Genomic DNA, 26,959 nt, shown 5'->3' with positions numbered 1-26,959 from the left:
CAAAATGTGGCAGAGAGGGATTCATACTAGAGTCTCCTACCTTCTTCTCTGACTCTGTAACTGGTACCTCTGTTCATCCTCTTCACCTCCCATTTCTATTTTTCTGAAACCCTTCCTCCAGTGACCTCAGGGGGGCGCCTGTGAGTTTTCTTGCCTGTTCCTTATTCAACAAGACGGTGAGGAACCGGGGCTGAGAGAAAGCCACTGGCTCGGGATCATCTTGCGCGCTCCCTAACAGACTGGGGGTGTATATAGGTGAAGGCAACCGAGTTTCAGATGGTAGGAAGTGAAGCTCTAGCCTACCTCTGCAGTGTGCCCACTCCGTGGTGACCTACTGATCCTGACTCCCAACCGCAACCTGACCTTCCCCGCGTGAAGAAGGGCGTGTAGATCTGGATGAGGCGAAAGGAGGAGAATGTGGTGCGGAGGGGAGGGGGGAATTACATTGATGACAGGAGGAGTGAGAGGGTCTGTGTCCCTTAGGCTCCCTTCTGCTGCGGGAGGAGAGAAGATGCTTCTAAGGCCAGATCCACAACCCCTTTTTGACCAGCCTTGACCTGTCCAAACGCGGACGCTGCCATGAGGGGGAAATAGGTCTCGCCTCTCCATCAGGGGGCGCCGTTGAGACAGTTAAAGGGAAAGGGGCGCTGAGCCAAAGGAGTGCGCTCCGGCTAGGTGGCGCACGGCGGCAGCAGGAGGGGGGTGTGCGCATGTGGGGTGGGGGGGGGGGGGGGGGGGGGGAGATGACTGCCGGGCATGGGCCCGTGGCTGGCGCTGCGTGTGGGGGCGGCACAGTCCCTCGTGGAGGGCTGGATTAAAAGGCGGAGCTGGGCTGCAGGAACTTCGGAGGAGCGCGGCTGAGTTGCCTCGCGTCGCCAAGGCCGGGACCGGCTGGAGAAAGGAGGCGCGGCGCTGCTCCATCGCCCGGCGCTCTTGGGCTTCTGCCTCACGGGGCGCAGTTTGGCGCTAGGGGAGGGGTGTGTGTGTGCACCGCGTCGGCTCTTTGCAGGGCAGCGGCTGGTCTCTACCAGACGGTGCTGGTAGGTGGCGGTGGTTGACTTTAGAGGACTCTGCAGGTTGGCACCGAGAGGGGCCAGAGTTGCCCCGGGGGCACCAGTGAGCGGGATCGCATCAGGAGCGCGCAGACGTGCTGGGGCACGGGGTGTGTGTGTGCCGAGGAGTCCCTGAGCGCCCCAACCTGGATGTGATGATGCCCAGCCCATCTGACGGCACTCCCGGGGGGGACTGACGGAGACTTCCCAAGAGCGCTGGGTAGAGCTTGGCCCCTGGTTGGCATGGCGTGTCCCCGGCTGGCCTTGCTCGGCCTCTGCTGGGCTAGCTGCCTCCTGCCCCTTGCCCTGGGCTGTGGTCCGGGCAGGGGGCCGGTGGGGCAGAAGCCCTACAACCGCAAGCCTCTGACCTCCCTGCAGTACAAGCAGTCGGTGCCCGACGTGGCGGAGCAGACGCTGGGGGCCAGCGGGAAAGCCGAGGGCAAAATCAGCCGCGACTCGGAACGCTTCAAGGACTTAGTGCCCAATTATAACCCCGACATCATCTTTAAGGACGAAGAGAACACCGGGGCCGACCGGCTGATGACCGAGGTGAGTGCGGCTTGTGCGCAAGGCGGAGCCTAGATATCCGGGCCCACAGGTGTCTCTGGATTTAATCTCAGCTAAGCCTCCGCCCTAGTGGGTCTGAAATAGAATCATAGAGCTGGAAGGGACCCCCGGGGGTCATCTAGTCCAACCCCCTGCACAATGCAGGAAATCCAAAAATACCCCCCCCCCGCCCCAAAGAGGGCAGAAAACCTCCAGGATCCCCCCCGCCAAACTGGCCTGGAGAAAAATTGCTTCCTGCAGTGCTCCCAAAGTGGTGATCAGTATTTCCTTGGGCGTGTAAGAAAGGGCCACAAGAATAGTCGTTTAAAAAGCAGCACCCCTGAGCATGTGTTGACTCTCTTTCCATTTCATTTCTGATTAAGTAACCAGAGCAAGCCTGGGAGCCTCTAAGATCTGGGGGGACAGGTCTTCCGGGTTCGAGAAGGTGACTTCCGATGGAGCACTTCTCTCCCTGATCGGGACTTGGTTTACACCATTCTCTCCTTATCCCCACAACAACCCTGTGAGGTAGATGTGTGACTGGCCTAGGGTAACTCAGCAACCTTCCATGGTGGAGTAGGGATTCGAACCCATGTCTCCCATATCCTAATCCAGCACTAACCACAACACCACACACAGGCTCTTAACTTGAGCCCTTGTATCTCTCCTTTCAAAGACTAACCACTTGATTGTCCCCACAGTTCAGTTGCAGAAATTGCTGCTTGACTTGTGCTCAGATAAAACAGCCATAGCTGCTGAAGTCAGCTAACCTTGACACACATTACCCCCCTTTTGTCTGGAATCTTATAGTTCAGAGGAAAGCACAGACTAGCAAATCTGCAGATTTGCACAGTTTTATCCAGAGAGATCCCTTTGTTGGTTATGCAGACAGGGGCTTTGACGTGCTAGGCTCATTCCTTGCTTAAAGGCAACTGTATAGAGAAATGCTTTGATAAGCATAATCCTTATGTGTTGCCGGTACCTTGGCATTTATTGTATGCCGCTCTCTTGAAAAAAAATGTAGTGGGGGATGGGAGGCAAAACCAGAGGCCGTGACATGCAAGCTACTTGCGAGTCTTGAATAAGGCTGAAGTTGGTCCCAGGTTCCAGGCTTCAGGAGTTCTGCCCTGCACGGGAACTTATGCTATCCCCCAGTTTAAAGCCTGGTTTTGATGCTAACTGCTACAAAATGAGATTCCCCCCCCCCCCATGCAGGGACATGAACACTAAGGAACTTGGAGCAGCTACCCCCCCAAAAAAAACAACAACCCAATCCTGAATCAGCTTTGGTCCTGGGATCAGATTATGTTCCCTTGCAGTGTACAATCTCCAGAGTCTTGAGGGTTGATGCATAATTTAGGTTGGCTTAAACCTTCTTTTGGGTTGCAGTTTCCACCCAATTTCATAAAATTAATTTCTCATGGGGTACCCCATTTTGGAGCCATTAGTGATAAAACCAAGTTTTGGATTGGGGCTCTTACAGGGCACAGTCCCTTGAGTTTGGTGATGTGTGATACGGGGTAGTCCAAGTCTTATTTTGTGGTTCAGAGCCTTTTAATTATCATCAATATTTGTGGTTGGATTCTCGACTAAGGAACTAGGAACTGTGGGTAAGAGACTGGGAACCAACTTCAGGTTCATTTGTCTTGGATCATTTGGTAGCAGTGAACTTTGCCTGGGGAATGTCCTCTTTGCAATCAGGTTCCTGGGAAAAACAGGGAGTTATTAGAGAGCTATATACATGGATTCCTCAAAGTGAAGGGGAATGAGGAAGAGAAGACAGTTTGGGTGAATCTAAAATTTTATGATATCCACTAGACAAGAACAAAAGGATTTAATCCCATCTTCCCTTAAAACTTCAGGTCATCCTTGCATATCTTATTTCTAACAGCAAAACATTCAGATATCAAGCAAGAGCTACACGGAGCTTACTTGTAACCAGTATGTACGCCATAAAGCCTACACTGTTCCAAGTGACTTTCCAACGTCCCTCTCCCACTTTCTTTCCTGTAGTAACAACATCCACATATGGCAGAAAGAACATGAGAGAGGCATAAAGAAGCTTTTCAGTGTCCCGTGTGAAAATGCCCTGAAGGGCTGCTTCGCACAAGAAATTTCTCTTAGATGTGGACAATTCCTGTGTCCATCGACACAGTCCTGATTAAATGAGGCATGCAGGTTTCTCTCGTGGATCGCAAAGTCATATTGTCTCAGAACAAAGTTTGAGTCCAATGGCACCTTTAAGACCAACAAAGTTTAATTCTGGGCTTAAGCTTTTATAAGAACATAAGAGATGCCAATGTTGGATCAGGCCAAAGGCCCATCCAGTCCAACACTCTGTATCCCACAGTGGCCAGAAATACCAGTGCCATCAGGAGGTCCACCAGTGGGGCCAGGACATTAGAAGCCCTCCCACTGTTGACCCCCCCCCCCAAGCACCAAGATGACAGAGCATCACTTGCCCCAGAGTCCCTATCTATACCTTGTGGCTAGTAGCCACTGATGGACCTCTGCTCCATATGCTTATCTAATTCCCTTTTGAAGCCGTCCATGCTTGTAGCTGCCACCACTTACTGTGGCAGTGAATTCCAAGTGTTAATCACTCTTTGGGTGAAGAAGTACTTCCTTTTATCCGTTCTAACCCGACCACTCAGCAATTTCATGGAGTGCCCACGGGTTCTTGTATTGTGAGAAAGGGAGAAAAGTACCTCTTTCTCTACCTGCTCTTTCCCATGCATAATCTTATAAACCTCAATCATGTCACCCCTCAGTCGTCGTTTCTCCAAGCTAAAGAGCCCTAATCGCCTTAACCTTTCCTCATAGGGAAAGTGTTCCAACCCTTTTATCATTCGAGTTGCTCTTTTCTGCACTTTTTCCAAAGCTATAATATCCTTTTTAAGGTGTGGTGACCAGAATTGCACACAGTATTCCAGATGAGGTCGCACCATTGATTTATATAGCGGCATTATGATATTGGCTGATCTGTTTACAATACCCTTCCTAATAATCCCCAGCATAGCATTGGCCTTCTTTATTGCAGTCACACACTGTCTCGACATTTTCAGTGAGTTATCTACTACAACTCCAAGATCTCTCTCTTGATCAGTCTCTGCCAGTTCAGACCCCATCAACGTGTATTTATATTTAGGATTTTTGGCTCCAATGTGCATCACCTTGCACTTGGCCACATTGAACCCCATTTGCCATGTTGACGCCCACTCGCCCATCTTTGACAGATCCCTTTGGAGTGCCTCACAATCCTCACTGGTTTTCACCACCCTGAACAACTTCGTATCATCCGCAAATTTAGCCACTTCACTCCTTACTCCCAACTCCAAATCATTAATGAACAAGTTAAAAAGCAGTGGACCAAGTACTGATCCCTGTGGTACCCCACTGCTTACCCCCCTCCACTGAGAGAACTGCCCATTTATCCTCACTCTCTGTTTTCTATTAATTAGCCAGTTTTTGATCCATAAAAGGACTTGTCCTTTTATCCCATGATTTTTGAGCTTACTTAGGAGCCTTTGATGAGGAACTTTATCAAAAGCTTTCTGGAAGTCAAGGTAAACAATATCTATTGGATCCCCCTTGTCCACATGTTTGTTCACCCCCTCAAAGAACATTAACAGGTTAGTGAGACAAGATCTTCCCTTACAGAACCCATGTTGAGTCTGCCTCAATAGGTTTTGTTCATCTATGTGCCTACTAATTCTTTCCTTAATAATGGTTTCCACCAATTTACCCGGTATCGACGTCAGACTGACTGGCCTGTAATTTCCCGGATCTCCTCTGGAACCCTTTTTAAAGATGGGAGTGACATTAGCTACCTTCCAGTCCTCAGGAATGGAGGCAGATTTTAAGGAGAGATTACATATTTTTGTTAGGAGATCCACAAGTTCACAATTGAGTTCTTTCAGAACTCTCAGAACTCTTTATGTGCATGAACATGAAAGCTTATACCCAGAATTAAACTTTGTTGGTCTTAAAGGTGCCGCTGGACTCAAACTTTGTTCCGTTGCTTCAGACCAACACAGCTACCCACCCAAATCTATCATATTGTCTCAGTGAACATGTTGCGCCTTGCCAGCAATAAATAGTAATTCCCCTTACGGATTTGATTTGCTGCTTGAGTGGGCTATCCTGTTTTTTCCTAGATGACAGTGGTGTGATGTCAGTTATCATACTTGTGTTGGTGTGTTCCAAGTCTGCAAGCACTTTTAGTGAGGGACAATGGGATATAAATTGACTAAATTAAACTCTGTGCAGACAGAAACAAGTGGAGTTATTTTTTGCTTTTCGAGATGTGTTTTTCATTTATTCGGCATCCCTTTCATCCAACAGTAAAAGATGGAATCGATAGAATAGGCCAAAGACACCTGTAAGACATAGACCCAGTCTTTCTGCTAGGTCACATCGGCTGGTGTGAAGATACCACCTGACAATGCCCCGACTGGCTGCATGCCTGAAGTCCAAGGAAGAGCCTGGGAACTTCTAGTGCAGGACTGCTTCTCTGTTCTCCATTCTGCAGGCTAAACCAATGTAGAAAATGCCCGTCATAACTGCGATGCAGAGTCTAATGGGGTGCACTGAAAACTAGGCATGCTTGCAGATGGCTGTCCACCTCAAAGACCATGGAACTGGCACGATTCAGTTATGAGACTGCCTCCAGCCCCTGGCACACTTTCCTGGGTATCAGGATGAGTCTATCACCCTGGCTGAACAGTACGGTTGATCAACCATGGACACATCCTGCCCTAATCAGAGTAGCTACTTCCCAACCCCAAGATATAGTTTTCTAAGGGTGATTGGAGAATGTCTCATTCCTACTTGTTGCCCAGGTGCCCCTGCGTAACAGCTTGTTAAGGGAAGAAGGCATAGAAGTTTGGCGAGGGGAAAGGAACTAGACTTTCTCCTCTGGGGCAAGGACATTTCACCTCCTGTGGGCAGAAAGCTGACTTCATTCCAGTTTCCTGCTGCTGAGTCACAACATGCCATCTGAAAGCAGGGTGGGTGCAGGTTGGCAGTGGGTATTTAATTATGAATAATGATGGGGGCGTACAGAGAACAATGCAAAGAATTGCAGGAAGGGTTACAGGCTCCTGCTGGACATTGGGGGCGGTGGTCATAAACTGAGACAGGAAGTTGGCTGGCATACATTTGTACCCCCGTAAAGGATCCTTGAGACGATTCTTATGGGTGCATTCTGTCCATGCTCAGGAGCTGACTCAGTCATTTGGGAGACAGGAAGGAAAATGTCTTTGGGTCAGATAGGATAGAGACCCTGATTTGTTTTGGATTTTTCTAAAAATTAATTCAGGGTCTTTTTGTTTCCTGGAGAATACACTTGCTTTATTTGCTGGAGTCAACAGAAGTTCAGCAATGGAATGCAACTATTCTCTGATTAGGGCAAAATGCAATCTAGATTGTGTGTGCAAATAGCCCTGCATTGTGGCCCAGTGGCATTTTCCATCTCTTCGGATGCCATCCTTTTATGATTAGAACATAAAGTGTGATTTCTTGGTTCTATATAGCCTTTTTGCACAATAAAACGGAGGGACTCGAAGCAGAGAAGTGCTTGGATGCAGGGGCCTCTGGGTTTAATCCATTCACCAAGACAGCATCTCCCAGTCCCAGCTCCGTACTGGTGGAACGAGCTCCCAGAAGAGATCATGGCCCTACGGGACCTTGTACAGTTCCACAGGGCCTGCAAGATGGAGCTCTTCCACCAGGCTTCTGACTAAAGAGCCACGTCAAACACCAAGGAGTGTCCCTGTGCCATGGCCTTACCACCTACATCCTGTGCCTGCCTCACAAATAACTTGAACACACCGAGCTGGTAAGAATACTATCAGGATTGTATCGCCACCTAACTTGACACCTTGGCTCTCGCACTTTATTGACCACGTTCCAGCACTTTAGGTTTTTAAATGAGATGTTATGTTATTTTATAATTATGTTATTTGTGACTGGTTTTTAAGTGTATTTATATGAAATTTATGTAAACGGCCCTGAGCCTGCCTTGGTGGGGAGGGCAGGGTATAAATTGAATAAATAAATAATACCTTAATGAGATAGAGACATAAATGAGAATAATGGATTGTACAGTTAAAAGAAAGTCCTGTAAGAATGTCCGGGAACAAAATTCTTATGGCTAAGATGCTTACCATCTTGGAGCGTATATACATATTTACCTATCATTGGTAATAAAGGAATAGCATCATATACACTTATCCACTTGGACTTTAACAGCTTTTACCTACATCTGTGGCCTGTTCAGATTCCACTTAGTCACAAAACTGTGCCACCTACAAAATGCAGAAGTGTCTATGTCATTCTTCTTCGGTGATATCTGAAGCCACTCAAAGAGGCTCTCGCAGTGCAATCCTAAACAGAATTACCTCCTGCTAAGTCCGTTGAAATGCTTGGGTTCAGAAGCATGTGTTGAGGATGGCACCATAATTGTGCTAGAACTGCCATCCAAAAGAACTGAGTTTGTGGCTCTGATGTGCTCAAGTAGTGCGTCACAACCTGTTCGGAAAGTCGTGTGACAAAATGGACTGGGGAATGGAGTTGTTTCTGTCTGTGCTGCTTGTAGGGTTGCCAGCCTCCAGGTGGGGACCGAAGATCTCCCAGAATTACAGCTGATCTCCAGACTACAGGAATCACTTATTTGTTAAATTAAAACAACATTTACTGTACTTCTCCTGGAGAAAATGGCCGATTTAATGTTTTTATATTCGTTGCCTTGAGGACCCTATTTGGGTGGGAAGGCAGCACACAAATGTTTTAACTGAATGAAATAAGTTACAGCTGGCGTTCTTTTCTAATAGGCAGCCGCAGGCCTGGACAAAAATTGTCCTGTTCCCTTAAGGGTTAATGGGATGATGGTAATCCCCAGGCCATCACTGGGGGGCTACGGAGGAGGAGTGCCCTGTGTGTTTGTGTTCCTGGACCCTCGGGGATACGCCAGACTCCTTCCTTGATTTTCCATCTTTCTTTCTGTGTTTGTTTTTATAAAAGTACATTTATCTTACTTGCAATGATGGTACAGGAAACGAACAGTCAGTATTCTACTCAGGTGCTCAGTCAGTAATACACTTCTGCAGGCCTTGCGGTTCTCTGGCACTGGGATCAGGGAGGAACATGCCGTCGCCGCTGCTGCTGCTGCTTCTTCTTCTTCTTCTTCTTCTTCTTCTTCTTCCTCTTCCTCTTCTTCCTCTTCTTCCATATTGTAATATTTAACACATTTAAAATACCTAATAAATCAAATTTGTCTTTTAGGTGTAGATTTAGTGTTTCCTGTTTTGCATTGATTAACAATTACCATTTCCAGCAGGATGGCCAACCCCCGGGGGGGTGGCTGTAGCTCTCCCTCTATTCCATCTGATCTCAGGGTCGCCAGGCCCTACCTGGCTGCTGGCAGGGGGACTCCCGATCATTCCTTTGTGCGCGCTGTGATGACATCACCCAGAAGCGACGTCATTGCATTTCTGATGTTGGGAGTGACGCTTTAGGTTTTGGGCAAAACTTTATGTTTTTTGGGCTTTGAAACAATACAGTTTTGCCCCAAACCTTGAGCATCGCTCCCAGTGTCAGCAATGCGATGATGTCATTCCCAGGTGACGTCATCATGCTGGTGGCACCAGGAGGAGGGGGCTTCTCAGGGGTGGGGCTTCCCCTGTCAGCCAGCTGGGCCGTGGCGGCTTGGGGCCCCTGAAATCAGGGGATCCCCTGGCCCCACCAGGGTAATGGCAGTGTTCCCTCTAAGCTGAGTGTGTGTGAGCTAGCTCACAGATTTTTTTGCCTCCGGCTCACCCATTTTTGTCTTAGCTCAGGAAGGATGGCTCCAGAGCAAACTGATTCATGCAGCAGCCAAATCGCTCGCTCACAATTTTAATGCCAGTCGCTCACAAAGTAGATCTTTTGCTCATAAAACTCCACAGCTTAGAGGGAGCCTTGGCAGCCCTATCTGATCTCCAGGCAACAGAGATCAGTTCACCTGGAGAAAATCGCTGCCTTGGAAGGTAGACTGTATGGTATTATCAGGCCCGTAGCCAGGATTTTATAATTCGGGGGGCCTTTAAATAAGTCAGGGGGCACTGACGTCACAAAAGACAATAAAATAAATTTTTTTAAAAAAAACCCTTTTCAGTGTTCGCACTCTGCCTGCCTATGCGAAGAAGCAAGCCACGTAGAGTTGCCAAATGTTACCTACCTTACCAGCGGGGGACTCCTGCTCGGCTCCCGGCGCGCCGCATGCACGTCACAGGGAAGTGACGTCATGACGCCGGGCACGCTGGGGGCGGGGCCACGACCATACAAGGGAAACCCATAGAGTTTTCCCTTGTATGGCCGTTAAAGCCACGCTTGGGGAAGGGGAGGCGGTGGGGAGTCCTCTGGGTGGCTCAGAGAGTTGGTAGTCCTCCAGGAGGCCCAGAGAGCCGGGGGGGCTGAGGGCTGGATGGAAGTCGAGGGGCCTTGGCAGGAAGTCAGGGGGGCAGGCCCCAAAATGCCGCACTGTAGCTACGGGCCTGGGTATTATACTCCTTTGAAGTCCCTCCCCTCCCCAAACGCCACCCTTCTCAGCCACCACCCCCTCCAAATCTCCAGGTATTTCCCAAACCGGAGTTGGTAGCCCTAGTTGCCAACAGACCTAGAGGAAAAAATGTCCTGTCCGTTGAGTAGAGGCTTAACACGTAGAAAAGGGCAGCTGAACTTTTTCATGACATGGAAGTGAATAACATCACCTGATAAATAACATCTCATTGAGCCTCTATTAAAGAGACAAGGCATTTCTCTCGAGGCCTGATGGCAACCCTATTAACTATGGTTCCAAAGTATTCTCCAATTCCCCACTGCAAAATGTCTACTGTGAAATGTCTATCTCCTTGCCTGCACAAACCCATTTCCACAATGCGGTCCCTTCCGAACTGACCATGAAAACTGATGCAAAGGTAAAAAGCTGATTCACAGTAAGATTTAGGAGTCCTGTTGTTTTTTTTTAAGGGCTCTTTTTGTAGTAGGAACTCCTTTGCATATTAGGCCACACACCCCTAATGTAGCCAATCCTCCAAGAGCTTGAGCTCTTCTTACAGGAGCTACTGTAAGCTCTTGGAGGATTGGCTACATTAGGGGTGTGTCGCTTAATACGCAAATGAGTACCTGCTACAAAAAGAGCCCACAACAGATCTCATGGGCTAGACTCAGAAAAGTAAATTGAGTTTTGGATTTATACATGTTCCCCAGGAGATCAGCCTCTTCCACAACAAGGTGCATGTAGGCAGGGTGATTATGATAACTTAACGGGTTCCTAGACTTCATACTTCACTGTAGAGCATCATCACGAGACAAAACCCAGCCATTTGGCTCGGATGCCACCTGCTGCCAGCTGGGTTCTGCCAGCCGGGTGCTGAAGCCCCTAGTGGGAGTAGCAGGGGGAGGATCGGTCAGCGCAGCAAGGTCCCATCTATGACACGTCTTGTGGTGCCCTTTTTGACACCAGTCCGGGAGCGCAGAGCCGCTGAAAGAGGGCTTTGTGGCAAAGTTGATGATTTCGCTGTTATTAGCTGAAGAATTTGAATTCTCTCCGAGTTAAGTAATTCTGGGCCTGGAAAACAAGTTACAACTATTGTCCTCAGGCCCAGGAGCTGCTGGGAAGCAGCTCACATTCCTCCTTGAGCTTTTTGCAAGGGTCATGGTCCCCCCCCCCCACTGTGTATATAAGTTTGTTCGCTGTTTATCAGACGCCCATTCCCCTCCTTTGCTCCCCATCCCCACCTCCTGGTGCTCTCTAAGGAAGTGATCATTATCATTTCTCCAGATATTTGTCTATGTGAGTAAAGGACTCTTAACTTTGTAGTTACCAACGGGAGTTGTTTTATGTGGTAGAGTTGACCAGCCTTGTTTGGGATGCAGAGATCATGTGGGAAGGGAAAGATCGTTGACGTAGCTACACACAGAGCAGTAATCGGTTGCCTTGAAGGACAGTAAAATTTCTGGCCGGCACAGCTTTTATCTTCTTCCCATAGAGCTTTATCTGGGCTTTGACCCTTGTTTCAAACTGTTGGGATTTTGCAACATGAGAAAGTCAGGGAGCTGTGCGTTCAGTGCTCTTTTTTTTTAAAAAAAATTGTCTGGTGTATTCTTGGTATGTTCATTGCACAATTATGTGGCTACACCAGCAGTGGCTGAATATTAACGCAGGACAGAAAGACATCTGTGTAGCTCAACAGTGTGGTTAATATACAAACAAACTGGCGGTTTTGAATCACAGAAATTTGTGACTCGAATGCTGTGTATGCACACATGACAATACTGGTGAAGGGTTATGAAGAATAAAGGAACAGTTCACATGTTACGTAGAGGCAAGGCCAAGTATACCAGTGAACACATACCTAATAGGAAGCCATGCTGATCACTCCTTCTGGTTGAGAGTGTACATATAAGATATATGTGTCTGCAAACACACATGCTTCATGTTTTTCTAGATGGTTCAAACGTACACCTGAAATGCAATGTGTGAAATGACCTATAAGTAATTTACACCTATAAAATGCTTAGGGGTCTCTGTGTTATGGAGAAACTCTTCAGCAAAGTCATTTGTATAGTCTACCTTTCTTACTGAGACTCAAGGCGGATTATGTCATGTAAACCAACGCAATCAGCCAAATGAGGCATCCAGGGCTTTTTTTGTAGAAAAAGCCCAGCAGGAACTCATTAGCATAATAGGCCACACCCAACAGCAGAAATTCATTTGCTTATTAGGACACACCCCTGACAGCACAGCTCATTAGCATATTAAGCTACACACCCCATGTTCGCAGAAGTGTGGTCATCCAGACACACTCACCTTTTGCTTCTTACTCTGTTTACCTTGTTTGTTGTCAAAACCCAGGGCTTTTTTGTAGTAGGAACTCCTTTGCATGTTAGGCCACACACCCCTAATGTAGCCAATCCTAATGAGTTTCTGCTGTTGGGTGTGGCCTATTATGCTAATGAGTTCCTGCTGGGTGTGGCCAACTCGGGAGCCAGCCGGAACTCCGTTCCTGTGCGTTCCTGCCCAAAAATAGCCCTGGAGGCATCTAAAAAACAATGCAGTAGGACTAATATTAGAACTGCCCAATTCCAGGCTGGAGATTTCCTGGGAGTACAACTGATTTCCAGGTGACAGAGATCAGTTCACCTGGAGAAAATGGCCGCACTGGAAGGTGGACTCTATGGCACTATACCACACTGAAGTCCCTCCCCTCCCCTCCCCTCTCCAAACCCCGCCCTCCTCAGGCTCCACCTTCAAAATCTCCAGATATGTCGTAACGCGGAGCGTCACATCCTGGCGACGGCGGGTGCAGCGCGCACAGCCGTCCCCCGCGGCACGCATCCTGCCAGGAAATAGATTTCCCCCGCCGGCGTTTGGTAAGCCTAGTCCCAACCCAGCGCTGGAAAACCTAATTCCATTATAATGTAGCCCTATCACCTTTATAAAAAATGCACTCCGAAACGACTCTGCTTTACATAGGTAGTCCTTAATAATGTGCAATACTGTTTCTGTCAACAGATTTGGGTACTGAGTTAAACAACAGCATTAGAAAACATTGCTTTCTTAAATAGCACATTATCAAATACTTAGACTGCCTTTTAGAACTGTGGACAATTTTAATCCATTTGAACACTAAATACATCTTTTAAAATCGGTATTAATTGTCTGTAGAGTACACAGGAATTATACATTCTTGGAAAGCAGTGTGAGTCAGGAAAAACTTGCTAAAAACATTTCTTTCACCCTGACCTGGATATCCCAGGCAAACCCAGTTTCATCAGATCTCAGAAGCTAAGGAAGGTTGACTCTGGCAAATACTTGGATGGGAGACCTCCTTGAAAATATCAGAGGTGGGGAGGTGGGAGCAGGCTTCATTCAGCCACCTCTTGGACTATCCTCCAGGCCCCCAGTAGGGGTCAGTCACCAGAGGTCCACCATGTCTTCTAGGTGCACATACACTCTCTCACACACATGCACATATGAAAAATACAAAAAAATACAAACCCCCCCACAACATTTCACTCATTCTAAAAGAGAAAGTGTTTCATAGAGAGTGTTTCAGTACTTCCCAAAACTTCCAATGTTTGTGTATGGAAGAACAGGGGGAGGGGGTCTTCAGAGAAAAACTTTTGCTTTGCCCAGTTTTTGCTGCTCCGCCCCCCCCCCTTTGCCCCTCTAGAACTGTAACACTTCTTGCTCTGCTGCTGTCAACCCAGAGGTCTTCTCTAGTGCCAGTAAGGCAGCCAGCTCTACCTGTTTCTCTCCAGTTCCATTTCACCATTTAAGAAGCCTTTGCTTTAAAGAAAATATATGCACAGCAAGTGCATTTTCCAATAGTTCCTCTGTTCCACTTCCCAAACAGTCACGTGGTTGTTCTTCTGTAAGCATGGCTGCACCTGATCCTTGATATGGGGCTGACAGCATGCTGTTTGCCCTGGACTGGGATTGTTTTCAATACAGAGATAAACTGTTCTTGTTTTTGTTTAGTTGCTGGGAAATTTCCCTGAGGAACTGTGAAAATAAAGACCAGAACGCAGTTTTTCTCCGTGAATGCTGATTTCTGCCTGACTCAGTTTTCCAGTTCCTGTAAGGCAGGAGCTGGGCCAGCAAAATGGAAGGCTTTATTATTAGCAACAGTTTTATTACAAAGGGACTTCAGAAACAGATGGGAATGGGAGACTGCTGAATTCCAAGTTGTCATAACACTCAGAACAATGGAACCCCCAGGACTTAACAGAGATATTGGCTTCTTATCTCACTACACATGCTAAGTCACTCAGTTCTCACTTATACCCAGAAATTAATGGTCTTAAAGGTGCCACTGGACTCAAACTTAGTTCCCACATCTGTTGTTAACTCCTTATTATCTGTATACCAATTTACTGCTATTTACATGTCTTACCTAATGTGTTTCAGCCCTGTAGCTAAGGACTTTTTAGGGAGGGGGGCCTGGGGGGGCACCTGCTAATCCAATCAAAGGTTCCAGGGCAAGGGCTGCAGCAGCCACAGCCTCCGGGTCCAGCTCCCCCCCCCCCAGGAGCCCCAGTGCCTCTTCCCACGGCACAGCACCACAGACAGCCTCTGAAATCACTGCCCTTGTCCTCCCTGCGAACAGGCTGACAGGCAATCAGGGGGAGTTGGGGTAGGGGAGTCGAGGCTCAGGAAGGGGGCCCATAAAAACTGCTAGGGGGCCAGGCCTCGTGGGCCCCGCGTTAGCTACGGGCCTGGTGTTGTTCCAATCATAGCTGTATTTATTGCTCAGTTACTTACGCATCTTGACTCTAATTAGCTCTTCCTGGCAACTACCCCCCCCCCAACCTATATATAATATTTGAGGAAATCTGTTTCAGTGAATCTGAAGGAGGGTACATACTAAGTCTCTCAGTACTCGCTTGTACCCAGAATAGAACTTTATTTGTCTTGTAGGTGCCACTGGACTCAAACCTCATTCCCACATCTGTTTAACTCTTATATTTGTGTACTAATTTACTGCCATTCACAGATCTTTCTTACATCCAGTCTCAGCTATAATCACCCAGTATTTATGCATCTTGACTCTACTCGGCCCTTCCTGACAACAACCCCCATCCCACCCACTATAAGTAATGGTTGAGGAGGTTGTTCCACTGTATCTCAGGAACTGTGCTGGCACACAAAAGCTTATACCGTGAATAAAACTTTGTTTAATCCAGTCAGTGCAACAGTGCAAGAGATGGCAGTATGTACTGGGGAACCTGGTCATTTCCTCATTCAGCTATAAAGTTCTGTCCAGCAGGGGGCACTGTAAGGAGCTGTGGGTAGCAATGGTTGCCAGTGGAACCGATAGCGGGATGCTGCTTAATAGCAGGATTCTACTTAATCCAGATAGATTTAGATGGGTAGCAGTGTTGGTCTGAAGCAGCAGAACAGAGTTCGAGTCCAGTGGCATCTTCAAGACCAACAATGTTTTATTCTGGGTATAAGAAGTGTGTATGAACATGAATGCCTATACCTTGAATGAAACTTAGTTGGTCTTAAAGGTGCCACTGGACTCGAACTTTGTTCTGCGACTTAATCCAGTCATTTTTTAAAAAATTCTCTCTGCCCCCTTTGCCTGTGCAGACTAGAACAAGTTAATTAGAAACCAGATAATGAATCAGAATGTGTTTTGCTCAGGGAAACTGGTGACCAGCAGCCTGGTTTTTTCTTCTTCTTTCACATGGCTGCTCCAGGTGGAAGGTATGCTTAAAAAAAGAGTTAATGTTTAATTCTCAGGCCTACTCCTCCCACTTCCTTGCTTTTGAACAAGCTCATTTCTCCTGGCTTGTTTTCATAAACGGAGGGTGAAGCCAGTGGGTGGGTGGAATATATTCAGTTCAGTGGCTTCTCCACCCCTGCCCCTCTTTGAGCTTCGGGAAACTTTTTGCATTTGCTTTTTTTTTGATCCAGTGTTCTTTAATTTTTTTTTTTTTGCTTTCCTCTAATTGGACCACTGCCCATATCATGCAGATAGTGAAATTTAGCAAAAACTGTGGTGTGAAAAGTAAGGCAGGGCTACATTAGGTCTGGTCATTTGGCCTTTTACTTGTTTCTGTCTGGTCTAACTCAAGTACATTAAAATACACAAGGCAGCACTTATAATAAATAGAAAAACATGTTTTCAGTGCTAATGTGCATACATAGACCTAACCTCTGCCAGCAAATATGAGTCTGCATGAGAGAGTCTTGCAGCTTTTCTAAAAGAGTAACACTATGATCCTATCCCTTGGGTGATGTTGTAGGGGAATTTTAGGGGTCCAGGCCTCTTTCAGGGATCCCCAACCCTAGGGTTGCCAGGTGAATTTGTCTGACTGGCGGGGGAGCCTCAGCGGGCTCCGGAAGCTGTCCCTTGATGTGCGTGTGCGCACCACCAGCACATCACCGGAAGTGACGCGCGACGTTGATCACGTTGAAGGCGTAGCCCCAGTCGTCGGAGGAAAAACCATAGAGTTTTCCCTCCGACGATCGGGCCCACGCCCCCAACATTTGACGTGGTTGTGTCACCTCCGCTGACGCAGCCAAGCTGCGCTTCGGGGGGGGCGGAGTTCCCCCCAGGGCCCGACGATCCCGCAGCAGCGGAAATCGGGCCTCCGAAGCGGGGGTTTACCCACCCCCCGACCCCACTTGGCAGCCCTACCCAACCCCATTAGGTGGGGTGTTGGCCAAGCAGCCCTGAACAAAGCCCAAAGCCTCCTTTTTAAATTCCTTTCAGTCAATAGGAATCAAGGGAGGAGTTAATTAAAAAATACCAAAACTTGCCAAATACGAGCCCATGTTAAGATGAACTTCTGCTAGTATGAACTTTTGCCTACATATATTTTATTAACTGCGATGTCAAAAAGGCCTAGACAGATATGTTTAGGCTTTGAAGGCCATGAAATGTGAATTCAGGCAAACGTACATCTACAGGGCAAGGCTTTAGTTTTTATGCCTAGGTTTCCAGCAAAAGTGCAAAGGCTTATCGGACCTCTGAACCGAGAAACCAAAGTCAGCTATAGCAAAACCTACATAGCCCTGAAAAACAGAAAAGCCCAGGCTCATCGAACCTCAAATTCTGCCACAGATGTTTGCTGAGTGAGAATTGGACTGCTGCTAAATCCCACTGTGCTGGTGGAGCAGAGTGTCATCTCGGCATAGGGGATGGATACCAGCATAGTGCATTCATTGTCTCAGTGGTACATGCCTGGCAGCCTATTGCTAGGGGTGATTTTGGTGAGACTGGGAGCCCAGAATCGCTCAGGTGGGGGCAGGGCAGGGGACCAGCTGTAAGGAGATTGGGTGCCGCCACTGCCCTACACCTGTTCACCCTCCACCATGGCTGAATCTCAGGCAGTATGTGGGTTCAGTTATCATAGAATCATAAAGTTGGAAGGGACCTCCAGGTTCATCTAGTCCAACCCCCTGCACAATGCAGGAAATTCACAAAAACCTCCCCCCACACCCCCAGTGACCCCCTGCTCTGTGCCTAGAAGAGGGAGAGGGAGAAAACCCTCCAGGATCCCTGGGGGCCAAACTGGCCTGGAGAACAATTGCTTCCTGATCCCAAAGTGGCGATCAGCATTTCCTTGGGCATGTAAGAAAGGGCCACAAGAACTAAGCACTGAGGCAACCCTTCCTGCCCTGCCTTCTCGTGATGACTCTACAGTGGCTGGGGCAGCTGGCTGCAGGGTAATGGGGACACCCAGTGTGGCCCCCTGCGCTTGGGACCCAGGTAGGGTTGCAGTTCTGAAGATGGAGCCTGGGGAGGGCAGGGTTAATAGGGGAGCGGGACCTCAGCAGGGTATAATGCCACAGAGTCCACCCTCCAAAGCAGCCATTTTCTGCAGGGGGATTGATCTTGATCATCTGGAGATCAATTTGTGATAGTGGGAGATCTCCAGGGGTCACCTGGAAGTTGGCAACCCTAGGCCCAGGCAGCTGCCCCCATGGCTAAGACTGCCTCTGGGTATTGGCAATGCAAGAAGCAAAAACTGAGGGTGTTCGGAGTATGATAGAGAAGGGGCGGGGTGCTTGGTCAGCATATTATTCTTGTTTAGAAGACAGTGCCTTTCTGGAGGATGGTGGAACTATTCGGGTTCCCCCAGGTTCCCCCTGACCACTGGCGGGGGTTGGGAGGTTGGGCTGCCAGCTCCGTTTTAGGCAACTCTTAGAGATCTGGGGGTGGAGCCTGGGGAGGACAGGGACTTCAGCGGGATACAATGCCATTCAGTCCACCCTCCAAAACATCCCTTTTCTCCAGGGGAACTGATCTCTGTGTTCTATAGATGAGCTGTAATTCCGGGGGGTCGCTAGGTCCCACCTGGGGGCTGGCATCCCTATGTAACTCTATAGCGCCTAGGGTTGCCAAGTGTAAAGTACTTACCGGCAGGGGAGTCTTGCCGGGCTCCGGGAGCTGTCCTTGGATCTGTTCGTGCGCTTTGCGCGTGCGCGCCGCCAGGACATCACCAAAAGTGATGCGCAACGTTGATCACATTGAGGGCGTGGCCCCGATCGTCGGAGGGAAAACCATAGAGTTTTCCCTCCAATGATCGGGGCCACGCCCCCAACGTGATCGACATGGTTGCGTCACCTCCACGCTGCGCTTCGGGGGGCGGAGTTCCCCCCGGGGCCTGATTCCGCGGCGGTGGAAATCGGGCCTCCAAAGCAGGGGTTTACCCGCCCCCCCCTGGCAGCCCTAATAGCACCTCATTTTTAAGCTGTAATTAAACTCTAATTGGAATAAATGAAGAGCCCGATAGGACTGTCCCCAGCTGCCTCAGAGAACAGAATTCTGCCTAAAGCCAGTTACACCATCTCATCAAGGTCATACTAAAGGGAATGGCAAAAGAAAGCCCACTGGCATCTCTTGGTTCCTTCCATGTGTCTATAGAAAATCACTGTATTTCCAAGTGTGTGTGTGTGTGAGAGAGAGAGAGAGAGAGACTGACTTTTCTAAAACATAGATCAAGATGGGTAGCTGTGTTAGTCTGTCTGTAGCAGTAGAAAAGAGCAAGAGTCCAGTAGCACCTTAAAGACTCACAAAATTTGTGGCAAGGTATTATGCCACATATTTTGTTAGTCTTTAATGTGCTACTGTGGTGTATTCAATCTGACCAAAGTATGTATGTGAACTCTGTCATTGAACACCATGTGAAGCTTTCATCCTGGGCTAGGATCCTAATCCCTCACATGTAATTGGTAGCCCAGGAAGAACCGACCAATCACCAACAGCCAGTTCCAAGAGCGGGAACTATTGTGATTGGACCTTATCCCTGCAACCTCATAGGTTGGTATTGTATAATAGGGCGTGGCTACATTAGCCTGGAGAGTTTAAAAGTAGAACAGCTTCAATGTAAAAGCTGTTCTGGCTGTTCATGTTGATCTGTTTGGAGTTGAGTTAGGAGTTGCTGAATAAAGCTGATCTTTTGCTGAAATCACTCTCTGACTCTTTGTTAAGTAACCGACTTAACAGCTACTGGATGCTTGTTCTTTTCTAAAAGGTTTATTTAAGGCACAAGATAAAAAGGGAGAGGACAGTTCAAACAAGCAATCTTAAAACAAAACCAAATCGTCATCTAACCCACCGTCTATAGTTTTGGATTCAGACATGTCCAATATTTTAATACTCAAAAGTCTGAGTGAGGGACAGCCATATTTTTGATCAAGAGAGCTGACCATTTTGGGGAGTGAAAACCCCACTTCCTATGGGGTGAAGGGACTGGAAGGAAGGGGGGGGCTGTTCAAAACCCAAGCCTGTAATATTAAGTTCTGTATCAGTGATTGTGTTCAGTGTGATATATGTGTGTGATCCCTCTGGAATTTTTATTAACGTGGGGCGGCCTGGAGGTCGCCTTGTGAGCAACCAATCCTCTTTGCATTAATGCTTCGCAAGGGTCATTCAGAAACTTGGTGAATTCCTATATAGTCAGCAACCAAAGGATTCCTGTCATTCCTGACACCGAATGGCTGTGCTGGAATCCAGTAATTCCTTCCAAATGACAATAAGAATTCAATGAGTTCCCGAATGGCCTTGTTGGCAAGCATTAAAACAAGACTGCTCTCATAGGGTACGTCTCAATATTACTCTTCTGTGAGCTTGCTGTTGTAGGGTGATGGTTTCTTTTACCCAAGGGCCTCACTTCCACTGAGATTTCCCCCTTTTCTGGCCAGTTTCTTCATACCCTCCATGCATCTGACGAAGATAGGGTTGCCAAGTCTACTTACCCCTCGGAGCGGGGTAGCCTCGCCGGGCTCCGGGAGTTCTTGTTGGATGCGCGAGAGAGAAACACTCGCGCACCAGCAGCACATCACCAGAAGTGCTGTGCTACATGCTCACGTTGGGGGTGTGGTGTAGCTGCGTCACCTCTGGTGATGCAGCTTTGGGGGCGGAGTTCCCCCTGGGGCCCAATTCCGCCGGGGCGGAAATCGGGCCTCCAAAGCGGGGGATTCCCCGCCCCCCCGGCCCCATTTGGCAACCCTAGACGAAGAGAGCTGTGTTTCTCAAAAGCTTATGCTACAATAACGTTTGTTAGTCTTAAAGGTGCTACTGAGCTTTTTTACTATTTTGCAGCAACAGACTAGCATGGCTAACTCCTCTGGATCCCACCACACATAGGCCAGTGCACAGATGATGCATTGCATTGTTTTGAGAGTTTACTGCCCTGACCTGGACAGCCAAGGCAAGCCTGATCTCGGAAGCTAAGCAGGGTCGACTCTGGCAAGTACTTGGATGGGAGACCTCCTTGGAATACCAGAGGTGGGAGGTGGGCCAGGCTTTATCCAGCCACCTCTCTGAATATCCTCCAGGCCCCCATAAGTCAGACTTCCAGGTGCACACGCACACACACATATGCACAAACATATACGAAAAAATACAAAAAGACAGAGAGAAGAGAGAGAGAGAGAGAGAGAGAGAGAGAGAGAGAGAGAGAGAGAGAGAGAGAGAGTTTACTGTGCAGCATCCTGGGTACCACAGCAGAACTAGGAACCCTTCTCTTGGAAGTACAGTCTACAGAGTATACTTGAAGGCCTGGATATAGAGCAACTGCTAGTGGTGACTAGAACGGCAATCATTCCTTCCTTTCCTGCCCCTGTCCCAAAAGTTGTCTGCAGCCTGGTGCTGGCTGTTTTAGAGCTTCCAGAGGATTCAAACTGCAAGGAGCCCTGAAACTTGTAGCTTCATGGGTCAGTTGTGAAATCTCTACACCTGGAAGTCCTTGTGGACTCCCCATTCGCAAAGTGCTATTCTAGATTCTGAAAGGGATACTGTGTTTTGTGGGGTACAGACACTGCAGGTTCTTCCCGGGAAGTGTGTTCATGCACTGTGTGTGGGAGACGTGGACCAGTGTTCCCTCTAAGCAGAGTTAGTGTGAGGTAAAGGTAAAGGTTCCCTTGCTCGAAAGCCAGTCGAATCCGACTCTAGGGTTGCGGTGCTCATCTCCGTTTCAAAGCCGAAGAGCCAGCGCTGTCCGAAGACGTTTCCGTGGTCATGTGGCCGGCATGACTAATCACCAAGGCGCACGGAACGCTGTTACCTTCCCACCAAAGTGGTCCCTATTTATCTACTTGCAATTTCTTGCTTACGAACTGCTAGGTTGGCAGGAGCTGGAACTGGAGACAGGAGCTCACCCTGTCTTGCGGCACCCGGGTCTTGACCCGCTGAACTACTGACCTTCCACAGCCTGCAGTTCAGCGTCTTAACCACTTGAGCCACCGCAGCTCTCAGTTTTTTAGCCTCTGGCTCACACATTTTTGTCTAAGCTCTGGAAGGATGGCTCCAGAGCCGATTAATTTATGCCACAGCCAGATTGTTCACTCACAACTTTAATGCCAGTAGCTCACAAACTAGGATTTTTGCTCACAAGACTCCACAGCTTAGGGGGAGCATTGACGTGGGCTGGAATCCATGACGTCCTAAGGGTGTTCCTTCTGTTGCTGCATATAGGTCCCTTCCCTGTAAGGTTCCATCACTGTCACATAATATTATTGGTGGGTGACTGTGGCTGGCGAGGTATGCTACTGCAGAGGCTGTTTGTGATGGTACATTATCTGTTATTTATTTCTGCTTAGCTGCTGGGAGCTCATATAGGACTGGGACTATGGGTTGGGCCCTGCAGTCTGCAAATGCAAAGAGAGTAGATCCTTACCACCTCTTTCTCCTCCTCAGCGAGCCTTTCCAACCCCAGGAAAGTTTGTTTCTGGGGACCATAGGACCCACATGGTCTAATAGCCACATGGGTCGGGAGAGGGCAGGATCACACTCCTCTCCCTTCCATCAACAGAGCTGCTCTGATGCAAATGGCAACAAGGGCAATTGCCTCCTCCCCATTGCAGCCTCCTAGCCTGCATGGCTGTTAAACATGGTTCCCGCAACCCTGGGAATGAACTTTTCACAGGCTGGAAATGGCTGCTGGGGAGAGGGGAACATGGCAAACGTTCTGTGATCAGCAGTGCCTTCCGTCCATGGGTCACGGGATCCAACCCTATGTGACGTTTGTATAGAAGGACCCATCAAACCATAGTCCAGCAGAGTGGAAAAGGAGTCCCACAGTGATGGGGCTGCAACAGAAATATCTCTGTGCATCATGTCATGAGATGATACTATAAAGAGGGTATGTTTGACTGGTTGGCAGACTGTGATGGGCAGTGCCAGCTCAGTGGCATGGCCAACCCAAGCCATTGTGTGGGGTGGCAGCGTGTTTAAGGATGCCAGTCATTCTGATTAATGACCTTCCAGTCTCCTTTGCAAGGTTACAAGGGACGCTACAGCATGGCTCTCAGACATGACCAGCAAAACATATTGGGGTGGTCTTGGTGATGCACCATGGAAGAGAATGGAGATATTTTGGGTACATTTGAACAAAGCTAGCCAAAGATCTATGTGTCAAACCCAGTACTGGGCCTGGAAGCAGGAGTCGCCTACCTGATGAAACCAACTTAGCAAACATTGGGGGGAGCCAGTATTTCAGTGTCTCTTTCTTCGACTCTCTACTTATTTTGTTGCAGAGAATATTTTCCACTGCCTGAATTTTGGAGGAGTCTTAGAGGATTTGCTCCTTTTTAAGGGACCCACTCAAAAGACCTTTGGATTGCCAGTGGTGCCTGAGGGCCTAGACCCCGTCCGAATGAGGGGGGGATCAGCAAGAGTCAGACATTGAAAATAAGAAAACAGTTTACCAATCCATGCTTGCTCACTTTTGGGGTGTCTTGGTTTGTTTGGTTTTTCTTTTGTATTTTTCATATGTGCGTGTGAGGGTGTGTGTGTACTTGGAAGTCATGGCTACCTCTGGGGGCCCTGGCGGATATTCAGAGAGGTGGCTGAATAAAGCCTGCCCCCCGCCTCCCGCCTCTGGTATTCCAAGGGGGTCTCCCATCCAGGTTCTTGCCAGAGTCGACCCGAGATCTGATGAGATCGGGCTTGCCTGGGCTATCCAGTTCAGGGCCATCCTTGCTCGCTTAATATGGCTTTTGTTACACTAAGTGCGCAAGGGTGAGAACAGCAAAATCGGTAGCAAACAAAACATGGACCAGCTTTGCCTGAGGGACACCAAGAAGTCAACATGCTTCACTCTTATACCCTCCACTGGCGTGAATTTTAATGCCCCCCCAATCTTTGCTCTGGCAGCGCTGCAAGGACCGTGTCAACACCTTGGCCATTGCCGTGATGAACAAGTGGCCGGGTGTCAGGCTGCGAGTGACCGAAGGCTGGGACGAAGATGGACATCACCCGCCCCACTCCCTGCACTATGAAGGCAGGGCCCTGGACATCACCACGTCTGACCGTGACAGGAAGAAGTACGGTGTGCTGGCCAGCTTGGCGGTAGAGGCAGGCTTCGACTGGGTGTACTACGAGTCCAAGGCGCACATTCATGTGTCAGTGAAAGCAGGTAAGTGGGAGAGGAGGGCGAAGTTCTGTTCCCTGCTGTGGAAATAGGGCTGCCAGCCTCCAGGTGCTGTCTGGAGGTCTCCTGGGGTTACAGCTGATCTCCAGGTGACAGAGATCACTTCGCCTGGGGGAAATGGCTGCTTCGGAAGGTGGACTCCATGGCGTTGTAAAAGAAGAAGAAGAGAAGAAGAGATTGGATTTATACCCCACCCTCCACTACCCAAAGGTGTCTCAGAGCGGCTTACAAACTCCTTTCCCTTCCCCTCCTCACAACAGACACCCTGTGAGGTGGGTGGGGCTGAGAGAACTCTGACACAAACTGCTCTTTTTCAAGGACAGCTGTGCCAGAGCTTGTGACTGACCCAAGGTCATCCAGCCAGGTGCAAGTGGAGGAGTGGGGAATCAAACCTGGTTCTCCCAGATTAGAGTCTGTGCACTTAACCACTACACCAAACTGGCTCTTTGTACCTGCTTGAAGTCCCTCTCCTCCCTAGAAATATGGTACAAGAAACCATGGAGTCACTATTTAATGGATGCGGTCACCAACAAACTAAATTACATATCGCAAAATCCCAAAAAAACCAATTTCACAGAAAAATGGTTCCCAGTGCTCAATTACCTGTCTTATAAACAATTCATCTCACCCGAATGGTCTCAATACCACAAACGGATATAACATTAATGGATATCTTGTTTCATAGAAACTCACTCTTATATATCCTCTTTATTAGTTTCAATGTTTCTTCTCACTTCTCTAAAAATGTCTAGTGTTACGCAGAATTAGTTATCGACTGTTAATACATTGTTATCTGTTTTATCAGTGCAGTAGTTCCAAATTTTTCACTAAAGCCCTAGTTATGATAATTACATATACTGAAATTATAGGCTTTGTTCTGTATTAAGTAACGCAATGTGATTTATTCAACACGTTATAACTCTGTAAATATAATGTGAAAATACTCATGTTGATGTTGTAACAAAACATGTTAATTGTTAATTGATAAAAATAAGAACAATTAAATATAAAAAAAAGTCCCTCTCCTCCCCAGACTCCACCCCCCAAAATCTCCAGGTCCTTCCCAACCCGGAGCTAGCAATCCTACCTGGGAAAAGGGGGGTGGCGCTTAGTAAGAGGGCACCGTGGTGGACCGTGAGGACCAGAAGGTTTGCAGCCAAGTCTCAAGCAGACATGCATTCCCCCAGTGTCAGAGGAGTGTGCACAGGACTGGAGCCTTATAGTCCTGCTTTCAGGAATGGATGTGGGGCCCGGCTTGCCGTCTCAGCCAGCTGCAAGCCCTGATGCTCCAGTCCTGCTCTCTCCACCATCCCACAGCTTACATTTTGCTTGGGACCCTGCCTCCGACCGCTGCTAGGAGGCCTCACTATGTTGCCTGTCCTGTCCGTGATCCCCGTCCTTTTACTTGTTAACAAAGAGAAAAAGACACGAGCACAAAGCTGGCCCTAGGAAATGAAATGTCTCTCCTATCTACCACAGTGGTATGGATGCTGCCCTGGTATGCTACATGAGGAAGGTTCTGTGGCCCAGCAGTAGCGGCATCTGCTTTGCATGCAGACCCAGGTTCTAATCCTGGGCAGCTCTGGTTAAAAGGAGGTAGGTGATGTGAAGGAGAGCTCTCCCTGAGACCTTGGAAAGCCACTGTCAGAGTAGACAATAGTGACCTTGATAGACCAATGCTCTGACCCTCTAGTCCTGTTTACAAGTTATAGTGAACTCCCACATGATCCAGGCACACTTGAATTTTATTTTTGTGCATGTTGAGTAATTCTCATGTTATGTTCGACGCAGGTACTGCTCAATGCATGATTTAAACCCTATATTTCTCTGGGTACTGGTTCCACGTTCCATTGCAAAGTGAATGTGTGTGGGCAGTTTTCTCCAGACGTATGCACGTGCATGCAGATATATGTGTGTTCCCTGTACCCTGTGAGCAGGGCTAGTATAAAGCAGCTTCATGTGTTCATGTGGCTGTCCAATGCTAAGGACAGCCTTGAATAGGAGGTGGGACTTCTGTATTCCACTTTTGGTTCCAGCAGGCATCAAAACTTGGCGAAGAAGAGCTGAAACGTTCTTATCCAGCACTGGAGAAGGGGACTGAGACTCATACAAGTAAGGTGGAAGCCAAACCCTACACTTCTAACTACCTCCTCTTGCACTCTCCTAGATAACTCCGTGGCTATTCATGCCGGTGGCTGTTTCCCAGGCGATGCTGCAGTGACCTTACAGAGCGGAGAAAAGAAAAACCTTTCCGAACTTCACTGCGGGGACTTCGTGCTTGCTGTAGATCAGAGTGGGAGAGTGATGCCTAGTGAGGTCTTGCTGTTCCTCGATCGGGACCAGCACCGGAGGACCACCTTTGTGACCATCGAGACAGACAACCCCGTCCGCCGGCTCCTGCTCACGCCCTCCCATCTCATCTTTGCCGCGCAGGACCCAGCCAACAGCACAGCTGACTTCTCCCCCACATTCGCCAGCCAAGTGCGTGCGGGGGACTCGGTGCTGGCACACCACGCAGGTGGCCCTTGGCTGCGCCCTGCCCGGGTGGTCCGTGTTTGGCAGCAAGAGGCCATTGGGGTCTATGCCCCATTGACTTCACATGGCACCCTTTTGGTGAACGGGGTGGTGGCCTCCTGCTACGCCGTGCTCGAGAGCCACCACTGGGCCCACCGAGCCTTTGCCCCTCTGCGGCTGGTCCATGGCCTCTTCTCACTGCTGCCTCTTAAGGGTGAAGCGAGGAACTGCAGCGCACAGGAGACGGGCCTGCATTGGTATTCACAGTTTCTATACCAGCTGGCCTGGGGCATCCTGGGATGGGACAGCCTTCACTCTTAGAGACTGGAGTTTAAATCTGTACGGCAAAGGAGTATGACTTGTCGAGCCACTGGATAAAGACAGGGTGCCAGACACCAGCTTGGTCCCAC

The 26,959-nt window shown here is 48.6% G+C and overlaps 1 protein-coding gene across 1 annotated transcript; it reads left to right on the top strand.

Moving 5' to 3' along the window:
• The first annotated feature begins 1,295 nt into the window (after positions 1 to 1,295).
• Positions 1,296 to 26,959, top strand: DHH (desert hedgehog). The gene is made up of 3 exons (XM_015405895.1): positions 1,296 to 1,601; positions 23,759 to 24,020; positions 26,203 to 26,959. Exons 1-3 carry the CDS (start codon positions 1,296 to 1,298, stop codon positions 26,868 to 26,870), a joined length of 1,236 nt encoding a protein of 411 aa, XP_015261381.1. The 3' UTR covers positions 26,871 to 26,959.

The sequence above is a fragment of the Gekko japonicus genome, unplaced genomic scaffold, assembly GCF_001447785.1.
Source record: "Gekko japonicus isolate JY-2015 unplaced genomic scaffold, Gekko_japonicus_V1.1 scaffold246, whole genome shotgun sequence".
Taxonomy (NCBI): domain Eukaryota; kingdom Metazoa; phylum Chordata; class Lepidosauria; order Squamata; family Gekkonidae; genus Gekko; species Gekko japonicus.
The sequence above is the reverse complement of the archived record's forward strand: the minus strand, read 5'-3'. Positions and strand labels throughout refer to the sequence as shown.

Excerpts from the sequence above, each read along its gene's own strand:
- DHH (XM_015405895.1), top strand. The coding sequence starts at position 1,296 with ATGGCGTGTCCCCGGCTGGCCTTGCTCGGCCTCTGCTGGGCTAGCTGC. Across the intron at positions 1,602-23,758 it reads CCGACCGGCTGATGACCGAG|CGCTGCAAGGACCGTGTCAA; the intron begins GTGAGTGCGGCT and ends TTGCTCTGGCAG. Across the intron at positions 24,021-26,202 it reads TCATGTGTCAGTGAAAGCAG|ATAACTCCGTGGCTATTCAT; the intron begins GTAAGTGGGAGA and ends GCACTCTCCTAG.